At 48.6% G+C, this 27917-nt stretch overlaps 1 protein-coding gene across 1 annotated transcript in view; it reads right to left on the bottom strand.

The window, feature by feature from the left end:
- The window catches only part of GPC1 (glypican 1), a 191952-nt gene that overhangs the window by 8157 nt on the left and 155878 nt on the right, over positions 1-27917 (bottom strand). The window contains exons 3-6 of the mRNA XM_056498511.1: positions 21152-21543; positions 6352-6517; positions 3814-3944; positions 274-393 (exon numbers count right to left, since the gene is read on the bottom strand). Coding sequence (XP_056354486.1) covers positions 274-393; positions 3814-3944; positions 6352-6517; positions 21152-21543 — 809 coding nt within the window. The remainder of the gene's footprint in view (positions 1-273; positions 394-3813; positions 3945-6351; positions 6518-21151; positions 21544-27917) is intronic.

Below are 27917 nucleotides of genomic sequence, written 5' to 3'. Positions count from 1 at the left end.
CCAAGGCTAAAGGTTACATGCCAAGGACTGTTCCAGTACCACAGGAACAACCAACCAGGAGAAAACCACCAGACTAGGAGCCTCTTCAGCTAAGTCTGGCTCCAAATCCCTGGGAAATTTGTTATCAGCAACATGAACCCAACCCTGTGCAGAGGCAAGAAGACCAGGTCTGCTGGGGCCACACCAGCACTGGATGATCTGATCTTCCTCAGAAGTGCAGCTCAGCAGCCCCCAGAGCAGTGTGACCAGCACCAGCTCCAGACACAAACCCACCAGCATCTCCAGTGCCTGTGCAGAGGATTTGGCTTCCAATGTCACCTTCCCTCTTCTCTTCTTGTCCTCACTACTGGAGCCTTTTGTGCTGATTTTGGGATTTCCACAGCCCTGGAATACCTGAAAAACAAACCAAACTCTCTATCCCATGTTTTGATGCTACTCCTTTAATTATTTAACACTCCACAGTCATGGGTTTTTTTTCCTTCTTAAGCATGTTTATCCTTCCTATTGCCAAGATTTTCAGAGATTCTGGCTTAGTTTCTAGTGCCAGATGTGTTTTCAGCACATTGTAACTGGTTTTGGTTACCACTATCAAGCAAAATATTCAGTAGTAACACATGTTTTTGGATGAGCTGCCAATATTGATATTAAATTATTTATAGCAATTTTATCTGTTCTTCTTATGAATGGAAAATAAAATGCTGGGAAGAACATGATGGGAGCTGCTCACACTCATTACATCAGTGGTGTGGTTTTCAAGACTACAGAGCATGGGAGCTTCACTGATGGACAGCAGACTGATGTGGGACTACCCCCATGACTCCTGCAACCAACATCCACACTTGGGAAATCAATGTGCCTCCAACCAGGGCACTGCAAGCACAGCAGGTGTGCCACAGTCTGTCAGACTGGATGTTTCAGGGGCAAATGAGGCAGCAGAACTGATGTATCTGTTATCTTCAGGTACCTCCTACCATCCTAACTACCTGTCCATGTGGGCTGTGTAGCCAGAGGGCAGCAGAAGCACTTGGAAGGTACAAATCCTCAGACCTGGCCTCTAGGATGAGGGGAAGGGTGTCCTAGAAACAGCTTCTCCCATCTCTGCATCACCAGTCCAGGCAGCTGCAGATCACCAGGGCTGGGCAGCTGAGCCTCACAGGTGGCAGGAGAGCTCAGGGGGCCAGGCTGGGCACAGCTCCAGAGGGCAGGAGGGACTTTGCACTGCCAGTTTGGGGCACAATATGCCAGCCTTTCCAAAGGAAGCCACCTGATTTGAAAAGAGGGCTCCAAGCTTGTTGTGGCTGCCAGGGTCTGTCAGAAGCCATTGATAAATGTGATTTGGCTGCTGTCCCCTTTCAGCAGAGCAGTCAGACATGCTGTGCTGGCACAGCTCGTGCCACCTGCTGAATGCACTGCCCCAGCTCTCTGACAGCCAGTCCCAGCCTAGCCCAGTCTCCTGTCTGTGTGTCTGAGGGACTTCAGCCCCCAAAGGTCCCTCCTGGGGTGCCCTGTCCTGCTGACCAGCTGCATCTGACTTGGATCAGCACCAAGCCAGTTTGTTTGTCCATCAGCCTTGTTTGCTCTGTGTAAAAAACCCACCCTGAAAACTGCATGTGGAGCATTTTCTGCTTGGTTCTACCAAAACAAAACCTTGCTTTCACTGCTGTATCTTGCTGCCTATTGCTGCTGTTGGCAGATGGCCTCTTCCCAGGAGATAAAGTCTGGGGAGGTGTCCAGGACAGGGGCAGCTCCAGCACAGTGGGGTACCAAGGTGAACCTCTTGCCACTCTAAATGCTTCAGGTGAGAAATGCAAACTCGTGCTGGAGAAAACACAGCTCCAGCAGACTGAGGGGTCAACAGTCTCCTGAAAAATGAGAGCAAACAAGTCTCTGCAGGCTCTGTTAGCTCCTGCTGCCTGAAATCCATGAGAGCCACAGGGAGAAGGGGAGGTGTGAGGAAGCAGGGACAGTGAACAGAAGGCTCAGTACCACAAGTGCCAGTTTTAGCCAGACCCCAGGACAGCCTGGGGCTGGGGGTGGCACTGGGGCCAAGGGCCACTCCTGGCTGTCTCACAGAAGGCATTCCATGTGGAGGAGCACATTCCCTGCAGGTGGCCCAGGTACAGCTGCAGGGAGAGCTGCAGATTGAGCTCCAGCTGCTGAGCTGAATCTGCCACAGAACAATGGCACAGAGGCTGTGAAGTGCCCACCCTTTGTGTAAGAAGGGCACAGGGACCTGTGGCACCAGCTGAGAGGCACTGAGAGAGCTGGGTGAGACTTCTGCATGCTTGGACTGTGAGGGGATAACCCAGGACCTTGCTGTCCTCAGAGGCACCAGCTCAAGCTTTTTTTGTGTTACTGTGCTGTGAACAGATTGCTTTATGGAAGGAGAGATCTGAGAGTGCCATGGGAAATATGGATGGAACCAGTGAGGAGACCTGGTCTGGCTGTGTGAGTGGGGTGTGCAGGAGTCAAGCAGGGCCCCAGGGGTGTGACCTGCCACTCTTAGGGGCTGCAGTGACAGCCTCTGATGGTGGCAGTGTGGCTGCCAGAGTGCCTCCTGACTGCTCACACTGGGAGGTTACCTTAGCAGCAGTGCCCCTGGCCTGGGCAATGGCCTAGGCTCTGAGATGGACAGTCCTGAACTCAGCTGACAACATCCTTCATCTGATGGCTGTGCCATGCTCAAAAGCAGAGCTCAGAGCTCTGCAGCTCCTCCCTCTGCTACCTGTGCCAGCAGCAGAGTGCTCCGTTCACCTGGTCACCAGGTCATGCTGAGGAGCCCATCAAACATGGTTGGTTGCTCCAATCAAACACCAGTTAGACTATTTAGCCCCTTTCATTTCACCAGATTTACTGTATTCCCTTGGAAACACCTTTCTTTGCAGATGGGGCTATGCTTTCCCACACCATGGATTTGCTTTTATGTGGAAAACCTCAGTCTCTCCTAATGAGGGAAGAAAGAACATTCCCTTTCATGTCAGAAAAGAAACCTAACCCAGTGCTTGGGTGCACACTGCTGCTGGTGCTTTGATGTGTGCCAGTGAATTCCTGTTTGCCAAGCAATACTTCTGGCCCTTCCCTTCTCCAAAACTCAGTTAGGACCTGTCCCACTTCTTTCATGTGCATTTCTGCCCTGACTGTGGGATAGCTGCAGGACCTGGGGAGTGTCTGGGCAAAATGCAGGAGCCCTGCAGGGCTGCTTTTGCTCCCAAAGCTTCTCTTACCTGCAGCTACACAGGTGACTGTGGTTAAGTGGATAAATATACTAAAAATAGAAGACCAACAGAAGAGACCTCCATGATACATACTAGAAGACAGGTGAGCCTCAGGAGAGCCTGGTTTGTACTCTCCAGATGGACTGCCAGATTGCAGCTCTGTCCCATGGTACAACTGATAGCCCAGTATTTCCACTGCACAGATCCCCCTGAGGCAGGTTAAAGCAGCTGCCTCCTGTCACTGGGGACTGTGCACTTCATGCAAATGCCTCAGCTCAGCCAAAACATCTCAGAACTCTTCAGCACAGAGGCCCCTGACAGCAAATGGCAATGGCCCCTGTCACTGTGCATACAGTCCCACCTCCTGTGCCTGAACCCAGAGGAGGCAGGGAGCAGGATTTGGAAACACCTGCAAAGGTTTTTGCCTGTGTCAGATGGGTGGTAGGAAACCAAGGTGATTTATCACTAAAAGACTGGGCATTGCCCTCTTTCACTCTTCACCTCCCCCAGCTCAGCTGAACAGCGAGCACAAAAGAGCATTTGGTCCTGGCAGTTGCACATGATGTGTCCTCAGCCAGGCCCAGGCACACACTCCTACCTTGCTGGTGATTGAATCTTTGTTTTCCTGCAGGTTAGAGATGGCTTCAGCAATCCTGACGTGGATGGTGCCTATGACAGTGTCCACGTTGTAGGGACCGTCGATCCTATCAGCCACCCCCATCAGGGAATCTGCAACAGGCACACACAGCTCTCATCACCTCTGGGCCAACCAGGGGCAGCAGCAGCTCCTGCTGCCTGGGAGAGGCTGCTGGGCCCTTGGCAGCCCAAATTGTTGGGAGATACCTCTCCATGTCCAGCACTGCCCAGGTGCACATTTGTTTTCCTCACTTTATATACGTAAAACCACCCTCTGAGGCAAAGGAGAAAATGGTAAATACACTTTGGGCAGAGGGTTCACCCAAAGTAACCAGCATTTCCCTGGCTGATACAGAAGGGAAAACCAGAAAACTGGAGCAGAATTATTAAGAAACACAGCAATACTTGGCCCTCACCCTCCTAACTCAGGGCATGACTTCAGCAAAGCACTGCAGCCAGGAGAAAGTGGGAGAGTTGGGGTCAATAAGGTGCCAGAGCTAGTGGGAAATAGTTTCTGTGGAGTGAGAAGTGAAGGAGTGAGAAAAGCACTAATTCTTCTCACCTTCACCTCTGGAAGGACAAAAGCCAGGGAAATATCAGGCTATACAGGTACAGAAGCAGACCAGTATGCCCACAGCTGAGTGGTAAACAGGACAGGGAGTGACTCCCAGCTCCTCCTGGAAAGCTCTGATGTCCAGGCACTCCCACCTGGAAGCTCCTGCTTGGATGGCTGCTTTGGGACTGTGCTTGGCTTACAAAGAATTGCCAGAGACAATTCTCAACACTCCAGCTGGGTCTGAAGGAAGGACAGCCTATATGCTCCCAATATAAGAGGAAAAATTTTGGTAACTTTTTTTGTAATCTAGGAAATAAAATCTCCTGTAACACTGAAGAGCTTGTAATTTAATTTTGTTGCCACTCAGGGGTTGTGGTGTCATCTTTGAGACTGGATTTCACACAAATAGTGCCTTGCAGAGGCACTTATCTTGAGATACAGACATTTAAATCAAAGGTTGCACCCCTAAATAGTGATAAATTATATTTGACCCACTTACTATAAAAAACTCCCTTAATTTGCCCTGCCCTGATTTTTCATACTGAAAGAGTAACTCTGTATTTAGTATAACAAAATCATCTCCAGCTACACAGAAGGGCCTGGAGAAGGGTGAAGGAAGGACATCACCAGGGAATTGCTGCCTTTGACTCCACAATTTGCTCCTGTCCTTGATCACTTTGTGGCCTCTTGACACTGAAATGTACAACTGCAATTTGAAAGAAGCTCCAATTTCCTCCCAGCCATCACCCCTTGACAGTGTCTCTCGGGAAGAGGAAGCCAGAATAAATGCAAAATGCACATGGAATTGCTTCCCTGTCAATCAAGGAAAACTGTGCAGTGATGTTTGAGGAGGGAGGCTGTCATCCTGCCAGGAGAGAGGCAGGAACAGTTGGCTGGCTCTGGTCAGAAAAGCCAAAGGGCCACTGACCCCCTGGGAAGGGCTGATTCCTCCCTGTCCTTTCAGCAGGCTCCAGCTGCTCCCACAGGGAGCATTTCCAGCCAGCTGTGGCACAGCTGGCACGGACACCTCTCCAGGCAGCAGCCAGCCTGGCTCTGCTCTGCCTCCCTCTCATCCTGCACACCCCTGGACAGGCAGGTGACTCTCCTTGACTTCAGCAGGGCTTTTGTTCTGCTAGGAGATAAAACCAGCACTGAGAGATAAAAGAAACAATGGGAAGGATTCCACTGATTGATGAATGGAAAAAAATATTTGCCTTTACAAACAAACTGTAGGTTTGCTGATAAATGAAACTGGATATTGGAAGATGAAAGAAGCAATGGGGAAAACTATGAATTATGTAAGAATTAAAAATTAAAAGGGAGGGTTATACATTAGAGGGGAATCTCAGGTATCAGGTGTTTTGGGAAGTCTGTGCCTCTCAAGTACCTCAGCCAGTGGGGAAAGAGAGAGGGAAATGTGGCAGGGAAATTATGACAAAAGGAGGCTGTGTCCTCCAAAAATTTGAGAGACTTGAGATGGAATGCCCCATGGCCTCTCCCTTTATTGGAATAAAGTAAAAGGACTCCTCTGTCTCCTTTTTGGACATAAGCCTCTGGTGTTTGTGGATTAGTTTTCCTGACATCAGGTTACACTCCTAGCAAGCAGGTTACAGCAGGGACAAGCCTGCTCATGTCCAAACAAGCTCACATTTTCTTTATACATAAAAGTGGATACAATTCATGATTATAGCGAAAAATAATAAAAACAAAAAAAAAATTAACAATTTGCAACAAAGCGATTTAAACAAATATAATGAAATCATTAAATATTCCTGTATCTCATGTCCATGCTTTTTGGATTCAGCATTTTTGTTCATATTGATTTTATGGTGTATTTTCATAAGGAATCACTGTGTAACACCTCACAATGCTGTGTGTGCACAAGCAGGACTGAGAGCTGTTGAAGGCAAAGACAGGCTCGGAGAGCTGGAGCAAGGCACTTACCCATGAGGTACTTCCACTCGGTGCTGAGGTCAGCCTGGTTGGCCAGGCAGCCCTTGACCACGTTCAGGCAGTAGTTGCTGCAGGGCTTCACGCCGGCCATGCCCCGGCAGTGCGGGCAGTACATCAGCTTCATGATGGCACGGCTGCACTCCTGGCTGAGGGACACCTGGGGACACACGGGCACAGTGAGGCTCAGGCTGCTCAGGGCACGGGGAGCTGCCGTGCCCTGCTGTGATCTGACCACACAGCCCCTGTACACGGAGCAGGACAAGCCACTGCCCTCTCACTGCCCCTCCTTCCCCACTCTTCCTCCCCACGGCAGGGACAGGAGCTCTGGGGCAGCTGCCAGCTCCTCAGGCTGTGTTTGAACCAGGCTCCTGGGAAAAGCCTGGCTGTGAGCACCATGGTCCTTCCAGCCAGGTCTGGGGGCCACAAGGTCACCTTGGGCTGTCCTCCAGACCCTGGAGCCTCTGCCACCAGTGCCACCAGCATGGCCCCAGGTCTGGTGGCCACAAGGTCACCTTGGGCTGTCCACCAGACCCTGGAGCCTCTGCCACCAGTGCCACCAGCATGGTCCTTCCAGCCAGGTCTGGGGGCACAAGGTCACCTTGGGCTGTTCTCCAGACCCTGGCACAGTGCAGTGTGCCCCTGGAGCCTCTGCCACCAGTGCCACCACCACAGCCCTTCTGCAGGGTCTGGTGCCACTGTCCCCCAGACACAAGTGTCCCACACACACTGCACCTCCATCTTTCTGGGGGGACACACAGTGGGGCCCTGGACACAGAACCTGCCCAGCTGGCATCATTGGAAAGGAGAATAGTCTTGGGGGAAGACTTGCACAATGCCAAAATTATGGGCAATTGAGAGCACTTGACAGTGGGAAGTGATTTCTCTCTGTGAGCACTTCAGGAGCCACAGGCAGTTGGCAACCTGGGCCAAGCCACACCGTGCCAGCAGCTCAGGCTCTGCACATGCAGCTGGTTCTCTGCAGGACTCTGGAGGTGGCTTTGCCACTTTTAATTAAACCACTCTGGTCCTGCAAGCACAGAGCCAGCACAGGTGCAGAGCCCAGAGAGCAGGGCCACAGCTTCAGCAGCACATCAGTGTCCCCCCAGTGCCATCAGTGTCCCCCAGTGCCATCAGTGTCCCCCCAGTGCCATCAGTGTCCCCCAGTGCCATCAGTGTCCCCCCAGCCCATCAGCCATGGCCCAGCTTCCATAGGCAAGGGCTGACTGAGGGGTGAATAAAGCCTGGCAGACTCTGCAGACTCACATTCCCCTGTCTTGTCTTTTCTCTTTTGTGGTCATTTTCTGTCCTTGCTCAGATCCATTTGCAATTCCCTTGTATATCTTTTACAATCATCTCCAAAAGAGAGAATGCATGTCTGTATGAAGCCTCCCTTGGTTCCAGATACTTGACACTCACAAGGAGCCCAGAGGGGAGAAAAGTGACAGAAGGGGCAAATCTTGAAAGGAAAAATCCCTGGGCCCCCAGCTGCAGCTGAAACACTGAGAACTCTCTTTACTACTTGAGAAAAACACTTTGAACGTGGCCTGCTGGGGGACTCCAGAAAGATTCAGCTCTGAGGTACCCTTGGGAGAGTGTGAACATGCTGAGCCCAGTATCAGAGGCTGTAGCAGTGAAAATCCCCAATCCTCCCTGCTGAAACTGCCAAGGTTTACTGGAAGCTGTGTGGGAGCACCTGGCTTCCAGCAAACCTTGGGAAACAGATGCTGGATGGTGCTGAGGTTTCATTGGGCAGGAATGCACTGAAATAACCTTGTGAGAACCTTTTTCAGGATGAGGACAAAAATGGCTAAGTTTCAGAGAGAGAACCCAAACAGAGGCTGCCTCCCTGTCCTGGCAGCCCAGAGGAGCCCTGGGGTGACTGTGCATAAACCTGTGGCCAGAGGGGCTGAGCCTGGCAGCAACCCCACTCACCCCAAAGCTTCCCTCAGCTTCCTGGGGTGAATAACAGGGTCTGTGGGTCCCTGTCCTGGGCCAGCCCTGCAGGCAGAGCCTGGCTGCCATGTGCCTGTGCTGCCAGGAGATGGAGGCTCTGTCCTGCTGCACGCTCCATCTCAGGAGAAAGCCTGGAACCACCTGCCCCAGCAGGGCAACACAGCAGAGGGACAGGCAGACAAAGGAGCAGCTTGTTTTATACCTCAGGGTTTAAATAGCCGTGTCTGGGCAGCAGCTGGAAGGACAGCAGGTAAGAGCATGGTGTGTGCTAGCACAGGCTGCAGCTCCAGACTGAAACCAGAGCACCCACACACAATGCAGGGATGGGAAGGGAGCTGTGACCTCCCCTTCCCCAGGTAGAGCAATCAGCAGCATGGATGATATGTTGTAGCCTGCACAGGCCATCAGCTTCTGAAGGCAAGCTGGCCCCTGTGCTTTCCTGGCTCATCCAGCTGTGGCCATGGAGCACTGTCACCTCCCCCTGCACAAAATGGGACCTGCAGCTCAGTCAGCCCTGAAACGTGGGACTTTGCACAGCACTGGCAACCAGAGGATTGTTTGCCTTTACCCACACACATCCCTGGCTGTACAGTGCAGACTTTTGGAGCTGAAATGCTCTGGAAAACAGGAACACAGCACTGCCTGAGGGAAGCACCCCTGAGCTGATGTGGGCCAAGCTCCCCAGGCAGAGAGGACAGCCCCAGAGGCAAGGACACAAAGCTGCTGACACCCAGCCACAGCCCAGGGGAGTCACTGAAAGAGGCAAGAGACAGATTTTGGCTCACAAAAGTATCCCCAAGGCCCTGAGCTGCAGAGCTGCCTTCTGTCCTCCTCCCCATGCCACCGTCACCAGCCACACTGCCCATGTCCATGCCCAGGCAGCTCCTTTGGGATGCTGCCACCTCCCCTGGGGCAGTGGGTGCAGGCAACAATGAGGCTCAGTTTCAACTGAGAGTATGATGGGGAAAGAAAAAGTATTTCTGCACCTCAGTAAGGAAGGTTTCTGGGTGCCAGAGGGTGCACTGGCAGTCTGTCACTCTCACAAGGTGGCTTTGTCTCCTGGAGGACAGGGCGGTGTCCCCATGAGTGGGGAGCCTGGCCCCTGCTCCTGCCCCACAGGCTGTCTCTGAAGACAAGCAGGTGACCATCCATCACCAGCCATTGCTCTGTTGAATCTGGCAGGTGCCAAGTGTTCAGCCTAATCTCCTGCCAGAAAGGATAAATATCCATTTTTGCAGGTGCACGACACAGGCTCCACTCCCTTTCCCCAGAGAATGACTCCAGCCTCTCCTGTTGGACAGCAGTCCTTTGGCACAGGCAGGCTGCAGGGGTGAACTGAGAAAAAGAAAGACAAGAGAGCAGGAAGAGGAATCACAGCAAATATCTCCTCTGTGTTTTGCTTGGTCAGAGCTCAGTTTCCCAGTGTTCCACCCAGCCCATGGACTACTGCTCCACACAGGGCAGAAGAGAGTGAGGGCTTGGGGCTACCAGAACCCCTCCCAGCCCTGATCCTGCACCATCCCTTTGGGGCATCTGCAGCATATTAAGGAACAGAGTCCTTCAAACATCTCTGAGTGCTCATGGATTAGTTTGCTGAAGTTAGCTTCCAGTTTTTTCATCAGTGCTGTTTCCCAGCTCAGAGGGGCTGAGCTTCTCTCCCAGGATATGGATCCTGCACAAGCAGAGGAGCACTGCAGCTGTCCTGCCTCCTCATCCCTTGGGCACAGGGGAGAGGAGCTCCTCGGGCTGGAGCTGTGGGGACACACACCCTCCCTCCCTGGCAGCTCCTTCCAGATGAACTCTCACTGGGACTGGAGCAGTTTCTCCTCCACCTGCACAGTGAGACATCTCCACCTCCCAGTGCTTCTGCTTTCAGCCTTCAAAGGAGCCTGAAACACTCAGTTACCCCCTGCCCAACAGCCAGTGGGTGCCAGCTAAGACCTGCAGGGCGTCCCTGCAGCCTCCCAGCACAGACCTGCAGCAACTGATGGATCCATGAGCAACATCCATTCCCCACAGGTGGCCCAAGGGCATGAGAACTCCTGCAGATGGAGTGGAACCTGACAAAACTGCTTCATCTTTTACTGATCTGGCACAGGGTGAAGGTGGTACATGACAACAATTGACTTCTCTAAGTACCATCAACCTGGCCTAGCCTGTGGCTGGTTCTCCTTTAAGGAGGCACCTAGAGTCTTTTCTTAGCTCAGTGACCTAGAAACTGCATTAAGATGTCAAGAGAACATGCACAATACAGTGGAGAAGCCAATTCCCAAGAATCTTAAAAAAAAAGATTATTATTATTGAGAGATATGGCTTGGAGCCAGGGCACTCATTCAGTTGTCAGAGGTATAAATAAAAATGCAAAATAAAGCTAAGCTCAGCTTAAAAATACATTGATTGTACGTCACTGCTCAGCTAAAATCCACATATTCTATTCTGATCACAGTGACATCCACGGGTGCAGCTCTTTGAAGTGTAAGCCCAGTGATGAAGAGATAAGGAAAAAAATGTTATCTTCTAAGATACACCCAAAATAGGGGACAAATCTTACTGAGCAATAAATAATTTTAATTAAAACTACTTTACAGCTGGGGATACAGTAGGAGCAATGAGGTAATGCAAGGGGAACAGGTGGCTGCCCCATAAAAAGCCCTGTTCCACCACGAGCACTGCCATTCCAAGGGGCTGCCAGCAGGTCCATGCACCTTCCCAAAGCCTCATGTGCCCAGGTCTTGTTGGAGCAGCCACCCAGCCAGATGGGAATTGCTGGATCAAAGACCTTTGCAGGCTCTCCTGCCCCCTGCCCTGGTTCTGGGAGCTGGGATTTGCTGTGTGACACTGGCACGGTGTTTGCTCAGCAACCAGCACAGGATGGGCATGTGTGGAGATAATTTGACAGAAAATTGAGAACACATAATTTTCTGTTCAGAGTGGCATTGGTTTCCTTAATTTTTCCTCCTCCTGAGCAATGTTTAAATCAATTACAGTGAAATTAATGACTTTCACAAGCCATTTGCTGAGAGGATGGGCTGGGGGATTAGGCACTAACTGGGTTCCTTGCCACTCCCCAGCCAATTCAGAAAATATTCAGTGTGAAAGGCTTCTAACAAAAAAAAAAAAAAAAAAAAAAAAAGGCCCTGACATGTACTTTATTAACATGCTTTCCAAGTAGAGAATAACAGAAACACAGGAGGCTTGAGGATAACAAAAAGTCACCAACTCTCCTCTTTGCACTTCAGGGGAGTGAAGTTACCCTTCACAGCACCTGAACATGGCTTTAGAACAATTACAGACTTTCTGAAGCACAAACATAGGGAGGACAAACTACCTGTAGATGGGGAAAGCACTCAGCTCAAATGCAAGAGACACCCCTGCACAGACACTCCAGGGCCCAGAGGCACCTGAGTGCTGATGGGGATGTCCAGGGCTTTAGAGCCCAAAGGACACACAGCATCACTCTGGCCAAAATGGGCTGGATTTCTCCAAAACAGAGGAAAACACCATCTTATCCTTCTTCTGTGCCTGTGGAGAACAAATCAAACTTGTGATTTGCACGTTCAGCCCAAGTTACCCATCTTTGCACACCGACAGATGCTCAGAGGTAGCAAGAGCACATCTCCTAGAACCATGGAACACTTCTCCCTCAGCCCCACCATGGTGTGCTCTGAAGCTCCTACCAGGTTACATGCTGATTTTCCAAGCAGCACCCTCTGATCTGCAGAGCTCTTTTTACAGTGTAAGATTTGGTGTAAAAGGGGATGCAATTCCCCTGACTCCAGACCTTGCTGAACCTGCAACAGTGGGAGAGTTTTTCCTCTTCTGAACTGGGACCTTGTTTGATAGGTCTCACAGAACAGAGAGGGGCAAAGAGGAGATGCATTTTCTCTCATTACCCTAATGTCTAGTGCTTAGAAAATATTCAAAGCCTCCAAAATACTCTGAGCTATCTTGGGGTAAGAAAGGACCATGGAAGTGATGATCTGACTTGCACACAGCTAAAAGCTGCTATACCATCCTCACTCCAAAAACATTTATTTATACAATTCAATGATTCCCAAAGTGTGGGATGCAGAGAGGAAGGCCTCAGGGAACTGCAGCTGCAGAGGCATTAGTGCTGGGACCAGCTCTGCCACATCCTGGAGTTACAGGGTCAAGCAATGATCCTTCCTTCCCATCCCAGCTTCCTGAGAGCTGGAGAAAAGTGGAGCTTTAGGAAGCCACAGGTGCCTGGACAATCTGTCCAACAGTGGCAGCACCCAGCTCCTCCCAGAGCAGCAGGGAGTGTTTGGGCTGTGCCACTGCTCCTGGGCACACAGCCTGCCCCTGATGCTTTCAGGCACGGGACTCACCCCATGGCCAGTGGCAGGGCTCCTCTGTGCCCAGCAGGAGATGGCCAGCTCCTCTGGCCCCCAAAGCCTGCAGCCAAGCTGCAGATGCTGCTTTTGAAGTGCTAGCTTCAAACAAAGGAAAGAAAAAAAAAAAAAGAAAAAAAAAGAAAGAAGAAAAGAATCATCCGACCTCAAATCCTTTCTCCTTTTGAAGCCTGGCTTAAAAGCAAATGAGAACCTGCAGCCTAGTGCAATGTGACTGGACTCTTTGGCCTTCAGGGGCCTTTAAGTACATCTGAAAGGCATTTAACACCAATAAAATAAGTTGAGCTCTTGCTGGTATTTTTCCTACCCCCCTTCTCCCCTTGCACATTGCCCCCAGGCTGCTGTGAGCCATCTGTGCCTTGCTTCCCAGGGGAAGCAGAGTTAGGTAGAGTGGAGATCTGGGGTAGGGAGGGATAGACTGGGTGGGAACTCCAGGCTGCTGGAAGTGCTGTCACAGCCCCAGTCCCCCAGACTGCCAGGGGGACAAGGGCAGGCCAGCTGATGGAGGGATAAGGCTGAGCTGGTCCTTAACCCTGCTGGTGGAAGTGATGTTCTGTGGGCTCTATCCCCCCTAAAAATCTTACCCAAGGCAGTGCTCTCTGTGGTGTGGTGTTGGTGCTCCCCACACTGACCATGTCCCTGCCCTGTGGCTGCTCTCCCATTCCCTTCCTGGCTCTCATCTCTGAGGAGCAGTGCAGACCCCAGTGGGCACTGAGACCTGTGTTTTGGTCTGATATGGGGTTGGTTGGGGTGAAACAAAATACCTCCAGATGTGTCAGATATCTGTCAAAATGTGCCTGCACTGACTCTCAGGTCTATTTTCTCCTTGCTGTACCTGAATGGCCATTCTAAGCTCCAGAAGCACCAGCTAAACCCAGTGACACCAGGCAATTTAGGTTTCCAAACCAGGGGATGCTCTGGAGCCAGCAGACAGCAGGCAGGTCTCAGAGGCAGGCACTGGGCAGCTGGAGCAGAGGCACCTGCAGCTGGGGCCTCCCCAGGGCTGGGCTGCACCAGCCACACAGGCTGAGCCACTCCTGGCACCCTCTCACCTTCTCATGGGAATTTTAAAGGCAGGTGAGGGAAGTTCTGCCAGCTGTGAAAAAGCCTTTCTGGGGCAGTGTCTAAATGAAAGCAGGTCAGCTCTTCAAGCCACAGATCAGGCTGTGTGTGCTGGGAAATGCAGGCAGGTATTCAAAGCCACTCCAATTACCCCAAATCCCTCGGCTGCAATTGTACAATTGGGATAAAGTTGTCAGGGTGAAGAACAGCAGCTACAAAAACAGGTCAAGCAGAGGAGCTGATCCTGCTGGGCTGGTGGTGAGGAGTGCTCCTGAGCACCCTATGGGATGCCCACCAGCCCAGGAATGGGCTCAGAAAGGCAGCCTTGCTCTCTTTTAGAACAAACCAGCACTCAGAGGAGAGGTTTGTGTTCCCCAGGGGAGCTGGCCAGCTCTGTGATCAGAGCTATCTGCAATGTGGCCATTTCATGTTGGGCAATATTTCACTTCTACAATCTCCCCATGGAGAGACCCTCAAATATTATGACCAAAACCCAGAAGGGCTGTGATGCTCTTTGCACCTCCTCCAACAGTGTAACTGGAAATGTGCTCCACTCACTGGGCAGTCAGTGCCCAGTTTCTGGTGACAGGAGGGGAGCTGCAGGTGTGCCCAGCCCTTGGCTGCTGCAGGAGCTGCTGTGGGGAGCACACCCTGCTCCCTCCACCACATGGTCAGCACCTGCCTTGTGCATGTTTATGCCAGCCCTGATGTAATTAGCACCTTGACGTGTGTTAAATGAACCAAGCTTTCCAATTTTTCAGAGTGAAACTCTAAAAGAAACAGCTGCAGGGCTGACAGAAATATGATTCTTTCAAAGTCTAATGAATTGTATAATCACTTCAGTCATTATTTTGCATCTTCCTTCCATAAATGCACAGCCACGAGTTCTTGGAGCACGGTGAGGTTTAAGCCTGGCCAAGCCCATCATTCAAGATCCATCAGTTCCCAAAGCTGTCAGGGCTGGGAGGTGAGTGGGGCACAGGCTCAGTGTGCTGGTGGCACAGCCAGGACACAGAAAATGCCAGCTCAGTTCAGAGTTCTTGCTGTCACCTTACAGTGCTCAGCCCTGCACTGCAGGAGGGAGCAGGATGGAGGCTGATGCCAAATCCGTGCCCTTCATGCTCCAGCACACCAGAGCTGCTGCTGGGCCTGAGGCCACACAGACTGCCTGGGTCCAGCCCTGCCAGCCCAGCAGCCAAATGGCCATTCTGCACACTCAGGGAAAAAAAAAAAGATAAATATGAAGGCTGCGGTAATCGAGGCAAACTGGGGCAGCAAAACAGGGAGGAGCATTGTTCCTGTCTCCCTCCAGGCAGTGGTGAGGGCACTTGGAGAGGGCAGTGACAAGGGCTCCAGGGCAGCACCCACAGCTAATTGGGAGGATCTATGTCTTTAGATTCCTGTCCAGTACCTAACTGCACTCAGATATTAAAATGAGAGAGATTCACACAGACAGACAGATTGCTGTTGTGTTCTCTCCCTCCAGAAGAAAGCACTGCAAGTCAACACCTGCCTGTTCCACACACTCCCTGCTCTGTTCATTTAACACAGGTATTTCCAGCTAGTACAATTTTCAATCCCTTGAAAACTAGATTCAATTGACTTTTAACCACCAGGTAAATATGGGAGACATATATCTACTTTCCTGCATTATTTCTGTTCTATTCAGAACACCTATGGGTTTTTATCCCTGAAGGGTTGTGATTGAAACATAATAAGGGACAGAAATACTGGAAAGTAATATGTGAAATACATAAGGATGTGTTCAAGACTGCATGCTTCTCATCTAGCTTGATTTGAATCTATCCAAACAAATTCCAATTTTATTACAAAGTTCCCTCCCCAGTTTTACATGCAGCAGTGCTGGGAAGGAGCAGTGGTGAGTGTGGGGCTGCAGGAGCTGCTGTACCAAGGTGTTTAAAGCAAGAAGGCAGCTGATGGCAGGTGATGATCCAGGGAGCACAGCCAGCTCAGGGAAAGGGATATTAAACTCCTGGGTTTGCAGGGGAAATTGGGATGACTGGAACTTAGATCTAAAATGGTTTCAGCCATGCAGTCTCACACACAAACTTGTCAGGGACAGCTGGGCAAGAAAACATGAGGCACTTCACCAGTGGTTTGCAATGACAGAGGCAAACCAAGGGACAGCCCAGCCTGCTCCAGCAGCTGCTGACTGTCCTGGCTGTGGTGAGCTGCACCCCTGCACCTTCCCACCTCCACCCCTGCTGCAGGACACAAACCCACACCTCTGCCATGCAAAACCTGCACAGCTCCAAAGGCAGAGCCAGAATAACAGCCAGTGACAAGGAAATAAATGTGGGGATGTGAAGGTATAGCCACTCACCACTGCTGTGGAACAACACTCTTGTAACATCTATTTGCAAACACTGACACTGTCTTTTCAGGATTGAGAGGAAATGTAATACTTTTAGAGAAGTGAAACCCTTTAAATGAAATAACATCTCATTTATGGTTGTGTGTACTTGCTGCTGATGCTCTCAAAAAAGATCAGCCACTGAAAGGATGGAGATGTCCCACCAAGCACAGGGTGGGACCAGAGTTCACTGCTCTTTAGATGCTTTAGCACAGTGGTTCCATAAGGGGGAGAAGAAGATTGTATCTTCATTTAATTCAGAAAGATCAATTTTATGCCTACTTCACCAGAAAAGCAACTGGAAGCTGAAAGACAGAAGTCAAATATGTCCTTTCAAGCTGTGGAAAAAAAGTGGGTATGAAAAATGGCTGCACTCTTAAAGGACATGAGGACCATGTTATGTTGTTGACTTGTTAGAAATGTAAAGCATGTTTAGATAAACATTATTTTCCATATGTTTTCAGCACATTCACTTAACCATTAAAAACATTTCTAAAACATTTATTTTTAGGACTTTTTAATTTGAATTCAGTTCCCAGACTGACCCACCATGTGTTTAAAAATTACTCATATGGTAAATAGGAAAGCTGCCAGGTACCTTACACTAACAGAAAAGTTTTAAAAAATAAAGCTGAAATAATGTGAAACACAGTATTGACTAAATAAAAATGCACTGATAGCTGACTTCAGCTTTCATTGGTAAAATGAAATACAGGATTTAGTGAAAAAGCTTATAAAGAAAATCATTATATTTTGTTTCAAACTCAAATGAGAATCAGCCTTAAGAACATCTACTCAAAAAGGAAATGCAAACAACTATTAAAATCGATTACTTGAGTAAGTGTTTCTTACTTATGTAGCTGGTATTGCTTCACATCAATCTCTACTACCTTGGGAAAACTTAAAATTTAGAAGGAAGAATGACTGAAGACCCAGCAAAGGAAAGATTGTCATAATAACTCATTTTCTGAGTTATTATTCATTTCAAATGACTTCCTCTGGCTGCCTTTGGAATGGAACATGACGTGTCTGCTCTCTGCCTGACAGCCACAGGCTGCCAGGGCTGCAAGGGCACTTGGAGGGCTCTGGGCACTCTTTGGCATGCACAGGGAGCTCTGCTCAGCATCCATGGCTGCAGCAATCCAGCAGGGACCTTGCTGGGTGTGCTGCTGCAGTCAGGACAGCTCTGCCCTGTGCCCATGGCAGTGTGCATGAGGGCTGGGCAGCACGTGCCAAAGCCAGCCAGGGCCACAGCCACTGCTGTCCCTGTCACTGCATCTCCTCTGGGCTTTCTGCTGGTGATGAAGGGTCACCTCTCAGCCCCTGACATTTCTGCTGTCTCAGCTTTGCTCCCCCAGTTCACCTCCACATCTTCCCAGGAGAGCACCCAGCTACTGCTCACAGCAGGGAGGGAGGGTCTGGTCATAGTCAGAGCTCTGGGCACAGTGAGGGAAGATCTCTGGTCACAGTGAGCATCTCTGGGCACAGTCAGAGCTCTGGTCACAGTGAGAGCTCTGGGCAGCAGCTGGCAGGCAGCAGCTCCACCAGCACAAGGCCCTCTCCTGTTCACATGATGCTCAGAGCTGGAGCAAATGCTGGTTTTGGGCAGCTGCCAATCTCACCATCAATTAACAGGATTCTAAACAGAACTGGGATATTTGTTCTCTCTCAGCCTGGCATGCAGCACGAGGTGTCATCCCTGGGGAGCTCCTTCTTCAAGTGCCCTGCACTGGGGATTTGGTGGCTGCTGCCCTTTTGGTGGCTGCTGCTTCATGCAGGTGATGAAATACACACTTGGCATTGTGCAACTTGAGTGAAACCCTGCAATTTGTGCTGAAAGCACAGCCACAGAAGCACATGAACACAGAGATGCTGCCCTGACCCCCACCCAGGCATGGCCCCTCACTCTGCCAGGGCAGGGTGCCAGCTGCACATCCCCCCTCACCTGCCAGAGCCACCCCAGCCCCACCCCAGCACCCAGCCCATGTCTGTGCCAGGCCAGGCTGGTGGCAGCAACCACCAATCCCAAGTTTTAGGACTTGGTGTCAGAGCCTGCAGTCTGTCAGGGTGACTTTGCCTTGAAAGCTTGGATGGCAGTAAAGATGAAAAATGGTTCTGCCATTTTCTCCCTGTCTGCCCTCAAACTATTTATGGCCAGCAGGACACAGAGGGGTTGCTCCCACACATGGCTCCTGTTCCTTTCCCTGCCAGCCAAACACCCTTTGGGCACAGTGAAGAGGCAGTGGGGATTAAAGAAATCTTTAATTTAATCTCATTAAATCCATGCCTGTAGCTCACTCAGGAAGGCTCTCCCCCACTTAAAGACAGCCAGGAACTCTGGCAAACAGCATCAGTCCTTCTCTGGAGAGCCCAGTAATGCTGCCTCTGCACAAGGACCTGAAACAGCAACAGGATACAGGGCTGCACTGAACTGGAAGTGTCTGAGAAGCTGAAACCAGGATGGTTTTCATAGAAATCCATAGTTTTTCTGGAATTTGCAAATAATCTACTTTCTCCTGAAGTCCAAAGATAGCTAATTTATTTCTAAGTGTTCATTTCAACAGGCTTTCTCAGTCTTCCTGAGCAAAACACTCACCAGTGTGTTCCATAAGAAATTCTAACTCAAAAGATAATTTTAAGACTGCTGCTGAAAGCAGGAAAGTTGAATTCCAGTTTCTGACCTTCTTCTAATGTCATAAGTATAGAGTAACATGAAAAATGACTAGAATCAAGGCACCAGTTGTGGGTTGAGTCAAGCAGTTCACATCCATTTGACACAAGTGTAAATCCACAACTAAAGTAAAGATGGGGAAAATGAGCCAGTTTTGGTCCTCATAAAAATTCAGCTCTCAAGAAGGCTGTGCTGAGGTTTTCTGACTCAGTTAAAGCAACAGCAACACACTGGATTAAGTGCAACACCAGGGAGGGCTCCTGTGAGAGAGGAATGGGTGGGACCCTCCTACAACACCCCCATCCTGAAGGAATGGACTGGGGGAAGCTGAGGGGAAAGGAGGATCTGTGACTTGTCATGTTCCTCACATTCTGCTTGATATGTGATGCCCAAGAGAAGGAAAATTCAGAAAGGGACCAGAATCAAAATCCAGTGGATCAGAAGCCTACATGAAGGTGGGGGAAGAGTCTGCTGCATGTTGGTATCTCAAGTTCTTCCCTTTGGCTGATACCATGCCTGCAGTTGCCCTGCCAGCCTGTTTTTCCCACCAGTCCCAGCTACAGGCAGGTTCACATCCATCGAGCTCTGTCATGCAGAGGATTTATGAAAAATATTTTGCTTTTGTCCCCCTGAAATTACATCATGCTCTTCTTTTATCTACCTTATGTGTCAGGAGAATGTGATGTTAATGAGATGTACAAAGGCCTTTGGGTAGCTGAACAGTTTTACAGTCCCACATTGAGAAATTAAAGCATTTGTCACTGTTACCACATTAATGTTTCTTCCTGAGATCAAAGTCTGGATTTGCTGCATTAAGTGGGACCGTCCCCTGCTCCACATCACCACCCATTACCTTCCTAGGAAATGAATTGTGGTTCTGGATTTTTACATTCACAGTTTAATCACACCCTGATTCTCACACTGCTGATTCCCATCTCCACGTGGGGTATGCTAGCCATTTTTTTATTATGGATTTTCTCCTTGCTACCTGTGTGAAAATCTGACTATCTTGTTTCAGGACAATCACTTTTCTTCTGGCTCCAAAAGGCTGCTTCTGCAGCAAAGAATACAGACAATTTCCCTCCTTCTGGAGCCCTGGATTGAGACATGTTGATTTACATTTATATAGCACCTTTCATCCCTGAAGATCTCAATGCACTTTACAAACTCCCCCCTCTGTACACAGAAGCTGTACAAATAGACAGGCTACATAAACAGACTGCCAGCCTCTGAAACACATCCCTCTGCCTGTATTCCCAGCACACTGGTGGCCATCCAGCTCTGCACCCTGCAGCACATGTCCATCAAGGAGGAAAACACAGCAGTGTGATTCAGAGGCACATCAGGGAAACACAAGGAATCTGGGCAAGCAGCAGAATGGCTTTACAGCCTGGCTGAGTGACCTCCCTGGCACTCTGCTGCACGGGTTAAAATGAGAAAAAAGCTGATTTCTGGTGAGTTACATCTCACTGCCTCAGTGCTGCTGTCAGTGCCTGTAGAAGTCCAGGTTTGCTGCTCCCTCCCACTGATGGGTAACCCTCTAGTAGTTTATTTTTTAAAGCAATATGTCTTGGGTTGCAATATAGGATGTGGCTAGAAATGTGTATTCTGTCCCCATCTGTTGGAGCTGGGTGGGGCAGTGACCCTGATCTCCTGGCACATATTATCTGCTCATGGGCCAGCTTTAAACCAGCTGGGCAATCATCTTTATCTTCCCACAGCCCATCCTCCCTCCAGGAAGATATCATCTGCTGCTGGCCCATTCAGTCCCAGTGCATGACTGATAAAATTCCATCATCCCACTGGGAGATGCTCCAGCCAGGGGAGCAGCCAAGCCTTTCCTACCCAGATAAAAACTGAGGTTTTTGGACAGAAAGATACAGTCTTTCCACTGGATTCCAGAGGAAAATTGGACCTTTCCACATCATCCCTGGACATTCAGAGGAAAACTGCACCTTCTCCAGGAGCACTGCTCCAGCTGAACCACATCTGCCACTGCAGGAGGATGCAGCCACCATTGAATGGGACTGTGCCAACACCCTGACTGACTGACGGGTGTCAGCTTGGATTCTGACTCTGGCAGGGCTGGGATTGTTCTTTGTAATACTGTATTTCTATTTTAATTTTCCTAGTAAAGAACTGTTATTCCTAATTCCCATATCTTTGCCTGAGAGCCCCTTAATTTCAAAATTATAATAATAATTTGGAGGGAGGGGGTTTACATTCACCATTTCAAAGAGAAGCTTCTGCCTTTATTGGCAGACACCCGTCCTCCAAACCAGGACACAACAAAAACAAGATGAAATAACCCCCGCTCCCAACAGCAGTGTGAGGCAGGAGAAGGAGGAGCCACGGTACCTGGGACACCTTCCTGGCCACGTCGCTGCCCACCAGGAAGCCCTGTGCGTAGGAGCGCGCCGCGATGAAGGCGCGCGTCGCCTTCACCTTCAGCTCCCGCGGCACCTCCCCGAAGGGCCTGTGCTGCTCGGCGTGCTTGACCATGCAGTCCAGGTACTCGTCGGTGATGTGGTACTGGGGGTTCAGCAGCTTGAAGAGCCTCTCCAGCAGCCGTGTCCAGAACTCGTTGAGCGCCTCCTCCAGGTTGATGTTGGAGCTGCGGTAATAGCGGCGCAGCTCGCTGTACAAGTCCTTGAACACCTTGGCGTTCTGCGTGTACAGTTCTCCGAACATGCTTGGGAAGGCATCGTAAAGGGCCTTCTCTGACTTGTTCAACAGATCCTGGAAATAACCTGAAAGATGAGAAAAGGGAGAGGTGATGCATCAGTTGGACAGGCGGTGTCATTTGGCAGCACAGCTGAATACCCAGAGAAAAGAGAAGGGCCCTACCAGAGCTTTTCCTCCAACCAACATTAGCACACTCAGATCTGAGCCTTAGCCATGAAGACAGAGGGAGGAACCCCCTTCTTCCCCCGTGCTGAGACCCCTGGGCCTCTCCAGCTCTTCTGGCAAGCAAAGCTATCTCTTTTCTGAATCCACTCCTAGTTTTCTTCCCAACTGGCACTGCTTACACAAACCCTGAGCTGCCACGTGTCATTTCCAAAGCCCTGGTGAGATGAAGCAGGGCTGCCAGCAGGGTGCCATCCCTGCCCAGGACATCCCTGGTCGTGGCAGCCAGGCTGGCTCTGGGCACAGCCAGGGTCCAGCTGCAGTGTCAGGAACAGGCATTCCAAGGGGATTCAAAGGCAGAACTGCATCCAAATGTTTTTTAATTCATTATCTGGAGTGCTCATCCCTTTTGCTTACTTGGGTATGCGTCCTGTTTTTGTTTCAGCTTAAATAGTGGAGTGGTTTCACACCCGGGGTTCAGTGGTGTCAGATGTGACAGAAATGTGACTCTCCTGCTACACAAAGCATGGTAAGAATGACACATTTGACTCCTCCTTCACCAACATCTTTAGGTATTTCCATCATCTCAACTGCCAGCTACCTTCAGGCTGAGACTGCACAGTAGGAAACTCATAGCAGGATTGGCCTGATCCAATTAATACATTTACATAAGCAATTGTAATCATCACTGAAGTCAGTGAGAGGAAAAATAATTTAAATAATAATTTTAATTTCAATTACATTTGTACTTTTAGGGATTTTTTGAAGCAAACCTGATTAAACTATTCTTTAAATCTAAATTACTTTTTTTTTTTTTTTGGTGATGCGTGATAAGCTCTAGTTGGAAAGAAACTGTTAGTCAATTAAAATCAAACAGCATGTATTTAGGTACACAAATTAACTTTGCAGTACTAGACATATAAGAAAAGAAAGAGAAGCTCCTGAAAAATGCATACTGCATGTACAAAGCTTTATTAAACAAAGTATTTTTTGAGGGAATGGTGCTGACTACAAAGACCTTAAAAATTCTAGAACTAGTACAGCTCAGATCTTGCTTATATTCACTGACTGAGAAGGGCCATACAAGCTTTCCTATATTAATAATCTCTCATTGGTTTGTCAGATTTGAATAAGCTAAAACTTAAGTGAATCGACCAAGTGAAAAGAACCCTCTGCATCTGCAGCACAGATTGCTAATACTGAAAATTCCCGTGCTGTTTTAATAAAGCAACACCAAGCATTAACAGCCTGGCCTTCTTCAGCTACTATCAGGTGCTGCTTAATAGATCAAAATTTGATCTAAGAGGTTTTTGTTTTTAAAAGATTGTGAGCAAACCAGGTCTTAGCAGAAGTCTGGCTTAATTACTTGTGCAGAAAGTAAAAATCTGCTATCTGGAATAAAAACCGGTTTTCAAATGTACATCGGGAAGAAATTAATTCTTATTCAACATGACTGGGTTGGAAGTTTGTATCTCCGACCATTACTGGGATCTCTCCATCTCTCAAATGACTGATCATGCACCTTCCCCACTAAAACTGGATTTCTCCCTACAGACAGCAGGTGTCAGGGCATCAAAGTCACCTATGACCTTGCAATGGGGGGTTCTCACTAGGGAAAAAAGACAAAAACGGATCCATCAGTTAATAAAAAGAGATGCTGCACTCACCTGCAGCAGAAACAAAAGACAAAGTTTCCCTGATGCTGATAAGGAATCTAAAAGCTCTTCCCTACCTTAATGTATCATTCCAAACACCGCTGGTTGCCCATTCAAAAGTTAATTAAACGAGCTCAAACTCTCTTGCTTGTATAATCACTGTTCTTTTCTGTGTGACAAGAGGCGCGAACTGAACAATTTGCTCAGCAATCAAGGTATGACATGCAGCTTTGCACTCACCATCAGGAGGAAGAAAACACCAACAAACACAGCCCAATTTGTCAATTCAAGGCAAAACTACTTTCTTTGTTTTGCTACAAGGGAAACAAGATGTATATCTCCCTGTCAAAAAATTGGAGCCTGCTCTCAAAACAGTCAAGCTAATTAAGGGCTGATGAACTGTTACTTCTCACCCAAGTGAGGGAACACAGATTACAGCCGATTCATTTGTGGCTGGTTCTCACAAAGTTCTTCTAGATTTCACACACTGAGGGAGAAAAAAATCTACACTAGCCAGGGAAAATTAATTAGCAATTAAGTCTACAGCTGTTTGTGATGAATGGCTGACCTGGCAGGGAATTTAAATGCCCATTTTGCAGTACCAGAAGGTACCACAAAGTGAGGTTTGTCAAGAGGGATGCCAACCTCCCTGGTCCTCAGGACAGTGCCAGCCAAGATCTCCCAGTAATACTGCATCTTCTCCTTAACACTCCCTGCCTGCCTAATGTCCAACCTTTTAATGAGTTTAGACATGTCACAGATTAAGGACATGCAGGGCCTTGGGATGAGACCTTGCTGAAGCACAGTTTGGGCTCCTGCCAGTCTACCTTGATTTCAGGTAGAAGGCATTATGTATTTGAGGGGAGTAGCCTTGATGGGTGGGGGATTCTCAGGTAATGGGGTGCTCCAAGTCTCCAATAGTGCAGCTGTCCCAGTGTTCCTATCAGAAGTTACCAGAAACAGGGCCAGCAGGTCCCTTTGGATGTATCAGCTCCCACTTGCTCACCACTGCTGGGTCTGGCCTGGCTCCCTGAGTTTAGCTCAGGCAGGGCAGGAGCACATGGATGGAGCAGCTTCACCCAGGTTACACGCTGGACACAGCCCGAGGCCCCTGAGCTCTACTGCCACCACGCTCTCTGTGCCAGCAGCTCAAGCCATGAACTGCACTCAGGCACTAGCACAGGGCTTTGTCACCTCGTGAATGGCAGGGATGGAGAACAAGGGTGTGGGGTTACATTTCTAATGCTCTAGGTACCAACTTCATTGGGTTATTTTTTTAAATGAGCAAAGCAGCTGATAGTTGCTATAAAGTTGCTTATTGCAGAAGCACATTGGCTTTAAAAGCAAGTCAGAGATATTAAAGTCCATGCTAAGTTTTGGTACAAAGTCCCAAATAGAAGCAGAAGCTGCTCCCAGAGGTCCCGGTGGGCCGATGATGCTGCAGCAGCTCCTCTCTTCTTCTAGGGTGTTGGTGATGGCAGTGAGCAAAGCAAAGCAAAAGAAAAATGGCAAAAGTACTGGCAAAAAGCACCAGCTCTCTTCAATGTATGCTTTTCTATAGAAACTTCCCAACAAGCTAAGACACAAACTCAGACCACCACTCCTTACCTTATTAGAATTCCAGTTTCTTAACATGCCAGGTTACGTATAAACTATGCATAGAACCCTTTGTTCTATCTCAAAAATGTAAGCAATGTTCTTACTACAGTTCTATTATGTCTAAAACTATGTTCTTGTAGCTTCCACAGGAAACACTAGTATCTAAGACTATGTTTTTCAACTTTCACTAGAACTCGCACTGCTGCTCTGGCATCTGAGACCTTTTACTCACTCAAAGCACTTAAAACGCATTTAAAAACCTACTTACTTATCCTAAAACTTAAACTTACACCTCTACTTTATTTGTGAGTGGCTTAACATACTTCAATCCACCCAAAGGCTTTAATTCAATGCCTGCACTCTGATTTCTCTCTGAAGAATTCAGAGAGACCCCTAACTCACTGACTCCAACACAAGGGCTCATGGCTGTTCTTGGCTTCTGTGAGCCCCAGAATTTGACAGTACTATCCAGAGACACTTATCTGTGAGCCACCTGCTAAATCCATGACTGGCCTTCCCCTCTTGCAGGAAGTCTTGCTCAGGAGGTGAGTTCTTCCTCAGCACTGCCAAGCCCAGCAGGTGGCTTTCAACATCAGCATTTCAGACAAATCAAACTCAATTTTCCTGGGCCAATACAAGCCAAGGCTCCTCAACCAAGGCCACTCCTACATGAAACATCACCCTTCACACCCTTTTGCTGCAAAGTATTCAAAAGAAAAATAAAATGAAATGCAAGTCTGTTTTATTACTATTATTATTGTTATTTTCACTTGCAGGCTCAGAAACAAGACAACTGGTTTTGCTCAAAGGAAATTTGCCTTTTGGCAGAGCCCAGGTCTGAAGAATTCTGCCTCAAATGCAAAATTGAAAGGGTTTTACAACCAAAACAATTCTGCCATCTTGGCTGGGCTTTCTCTTGGTGTTGTAGTGACAAAAACTTAACTTCTCAGAGAATTAAGTTTTCAACCAGAAAGGATAACCTTTGCATTCAAGAGAGATTGCAAATCCCCACCCATTTCCCTGCTTCACAGCTTCCCAGTGTTCACAGCTCATATTTTCACAGTTTCCACATTTTCACAACTCTGGATTCAAATTGGGAAGCTGTGAACAGCACGGCAGGGACTGGCAGTTTCTCTCTGAAGATAGAAACTTTTGAGTTTCTCCTTCCTCAGCCCTCCCAGTACCAAATACCTCATCCAAGCTCTCTGCTACCACTTGATCACTCAACATCTGTAACACACTGGGGTTTCTTCAACTAATGCAATGATGGAATGTGAATGGATGCAGGAGGGAATGAGATCACTGAAGGAAGATCACCCAAATGTTCTTAGGGCAAGCAGCAGAGCTGGCTTCCTTCAAGCCCCATCAAATTAGAAAGGCATGCTAGAGGAAATAGGAGAAATTGAGAAAGGTGACTGAATTAATTTCAATCTGATTATTACTAAAACTTTAAGCAGAAAACTGCAGCACAAAATATCTTACAACACGGAAGAGTTGAGACTGGAGGAACACCAATGGTGCTCTTGAGAAACTGCTGCAAAAGTTTTGCAGCAATAGATGAAATTAAAACCCATTAAATTAAAGCTGGTCAGACAGCTTTGCCTGGTGAGCTCTGTTTGTGGTCTGAGGGCATTGCCATGAACTGCCAGGACAGATGGAGGTGGGGACAACAACGTGAGGAGGAGGAAATATCAGATCTTGTATTGTAACTTCTCAGTTTTGAGTGAGCACATAAGCCTGTGGTGGAATTCCCACAGGGCCAGAGCCACAGAGCTCTAGAGTAAAGCTGGGCAAATCCCCTGTGAACAAACTGCTGTGTGTCAGGACTGGAGAGAACAGGAGGGGAAATGGAGCTGCTTATGTGATGTCCTGAGCCCCAGCCAAAGCAGGGAAAGAAACAGGGTGGAGATCCCTGCTACAGCAGAACTCCTGCTCAGTGCCAGCCCTGTTGGTCTGAGGGAGAGTCTTTTCCTGGGCTGAGCTCCCATTTAATACCCTGCTGCACTTCCCAACACCAATTTGCTTCTCCTAATGCTGTTTTGCAGTCAATCTACTATTAGGAGGGAGTAATTCAGCAACAGGTTTAAGCCATTAAAATCCAAAACTAATGTGTCTATTTTATTCACTTCAGCAAGTACAATGACACTTTATTTATAAAATTGTTATTACTAATTTAAGTACTACCCATGGCTGTGCTGAAGAGCTGATATCAATCCAAGAGCTGTGATATACTCTGGTTCAAACCCTGGCTGAGTCCTTCCACAGGAAATAACCACAGGGAGACTGAGTGACTGAGGCTCCACGTGCAGGTAGCCCTGGATGCAGCAATGCTGGTGCCATTTTCCTGGGGGGTCACCTCTCTCCTCACAGCTTCACACTCCTGTCAAACTGCTGCTCTGGAGCTGTTCCCTCTGTCCTGAGCCACCTTGAAGAACACAGTTCCCCTCTGCTGTCTTCTGGATCACTCTCATGTACATCCCTCCTGACACCCCTGTTTGGTGGCTGTGACCAAGGAGGCATCAGAATAAACCAAGACTCAGACTGCAAGAAAAAGCCCAAACCAATGGAGATAAATTCAGCTTTTCCCTAGGAGCCAAAGGATGAATGGTGTGAATGAATGTGCTAGGAGGCAAAAATTATGATGCCTTTAGGTAACACAACTTCAAAACTTTTAGGATTTGCTCCAAAGAGCCACTTGACTGACATTTCCTCTGCACATTGTGTCCTGGGAGTGTGTGCTGAGAACTGTGTGGAACACAGAACTGGAGAGATGTTGTGGGTCAACAAGACAAAAAGTGCCAGCTCTGCCATGCAAGATCAATTTTGTACTCTCCTAAACCTGCTCAGTGCCCAGAATAAAAGCACTTCAAGATTTTGACCTCAATACTACTGGAAGGTTGGTCCTCCTCTGACAGGAGGATTTCTTTTCTCAGTTTCTGGTCGAAGTTCATTCTTTATCCACTTGGTCTTTGCCAATATGATCCTGCAGTTTCAATTGTTTTTTTTTTTGTTTTTTTTTTCCT

Source organism: Oenanthe melanoleuca, chromosome 9, assembly GCF_029582105.1.
Source record: "Oenanthe melanoleuca isolate GR-GAL-2019-014 chromosome 9, OMel1.0, whole genome shotgun sequence".
In the NCBI taxonomy this organism is placed as follows: domain Eukaryota; kingdom Metazoa; phylum Chordata; class Aves; order Passeriformes; family Muscicapidae; genus Oenanthe; species Oenanthe melanoleuca.
Note: the sequence above shows the minus strand (reverse complement) of the source record. Positions and strands in the feature narration are given on the sequence as shown.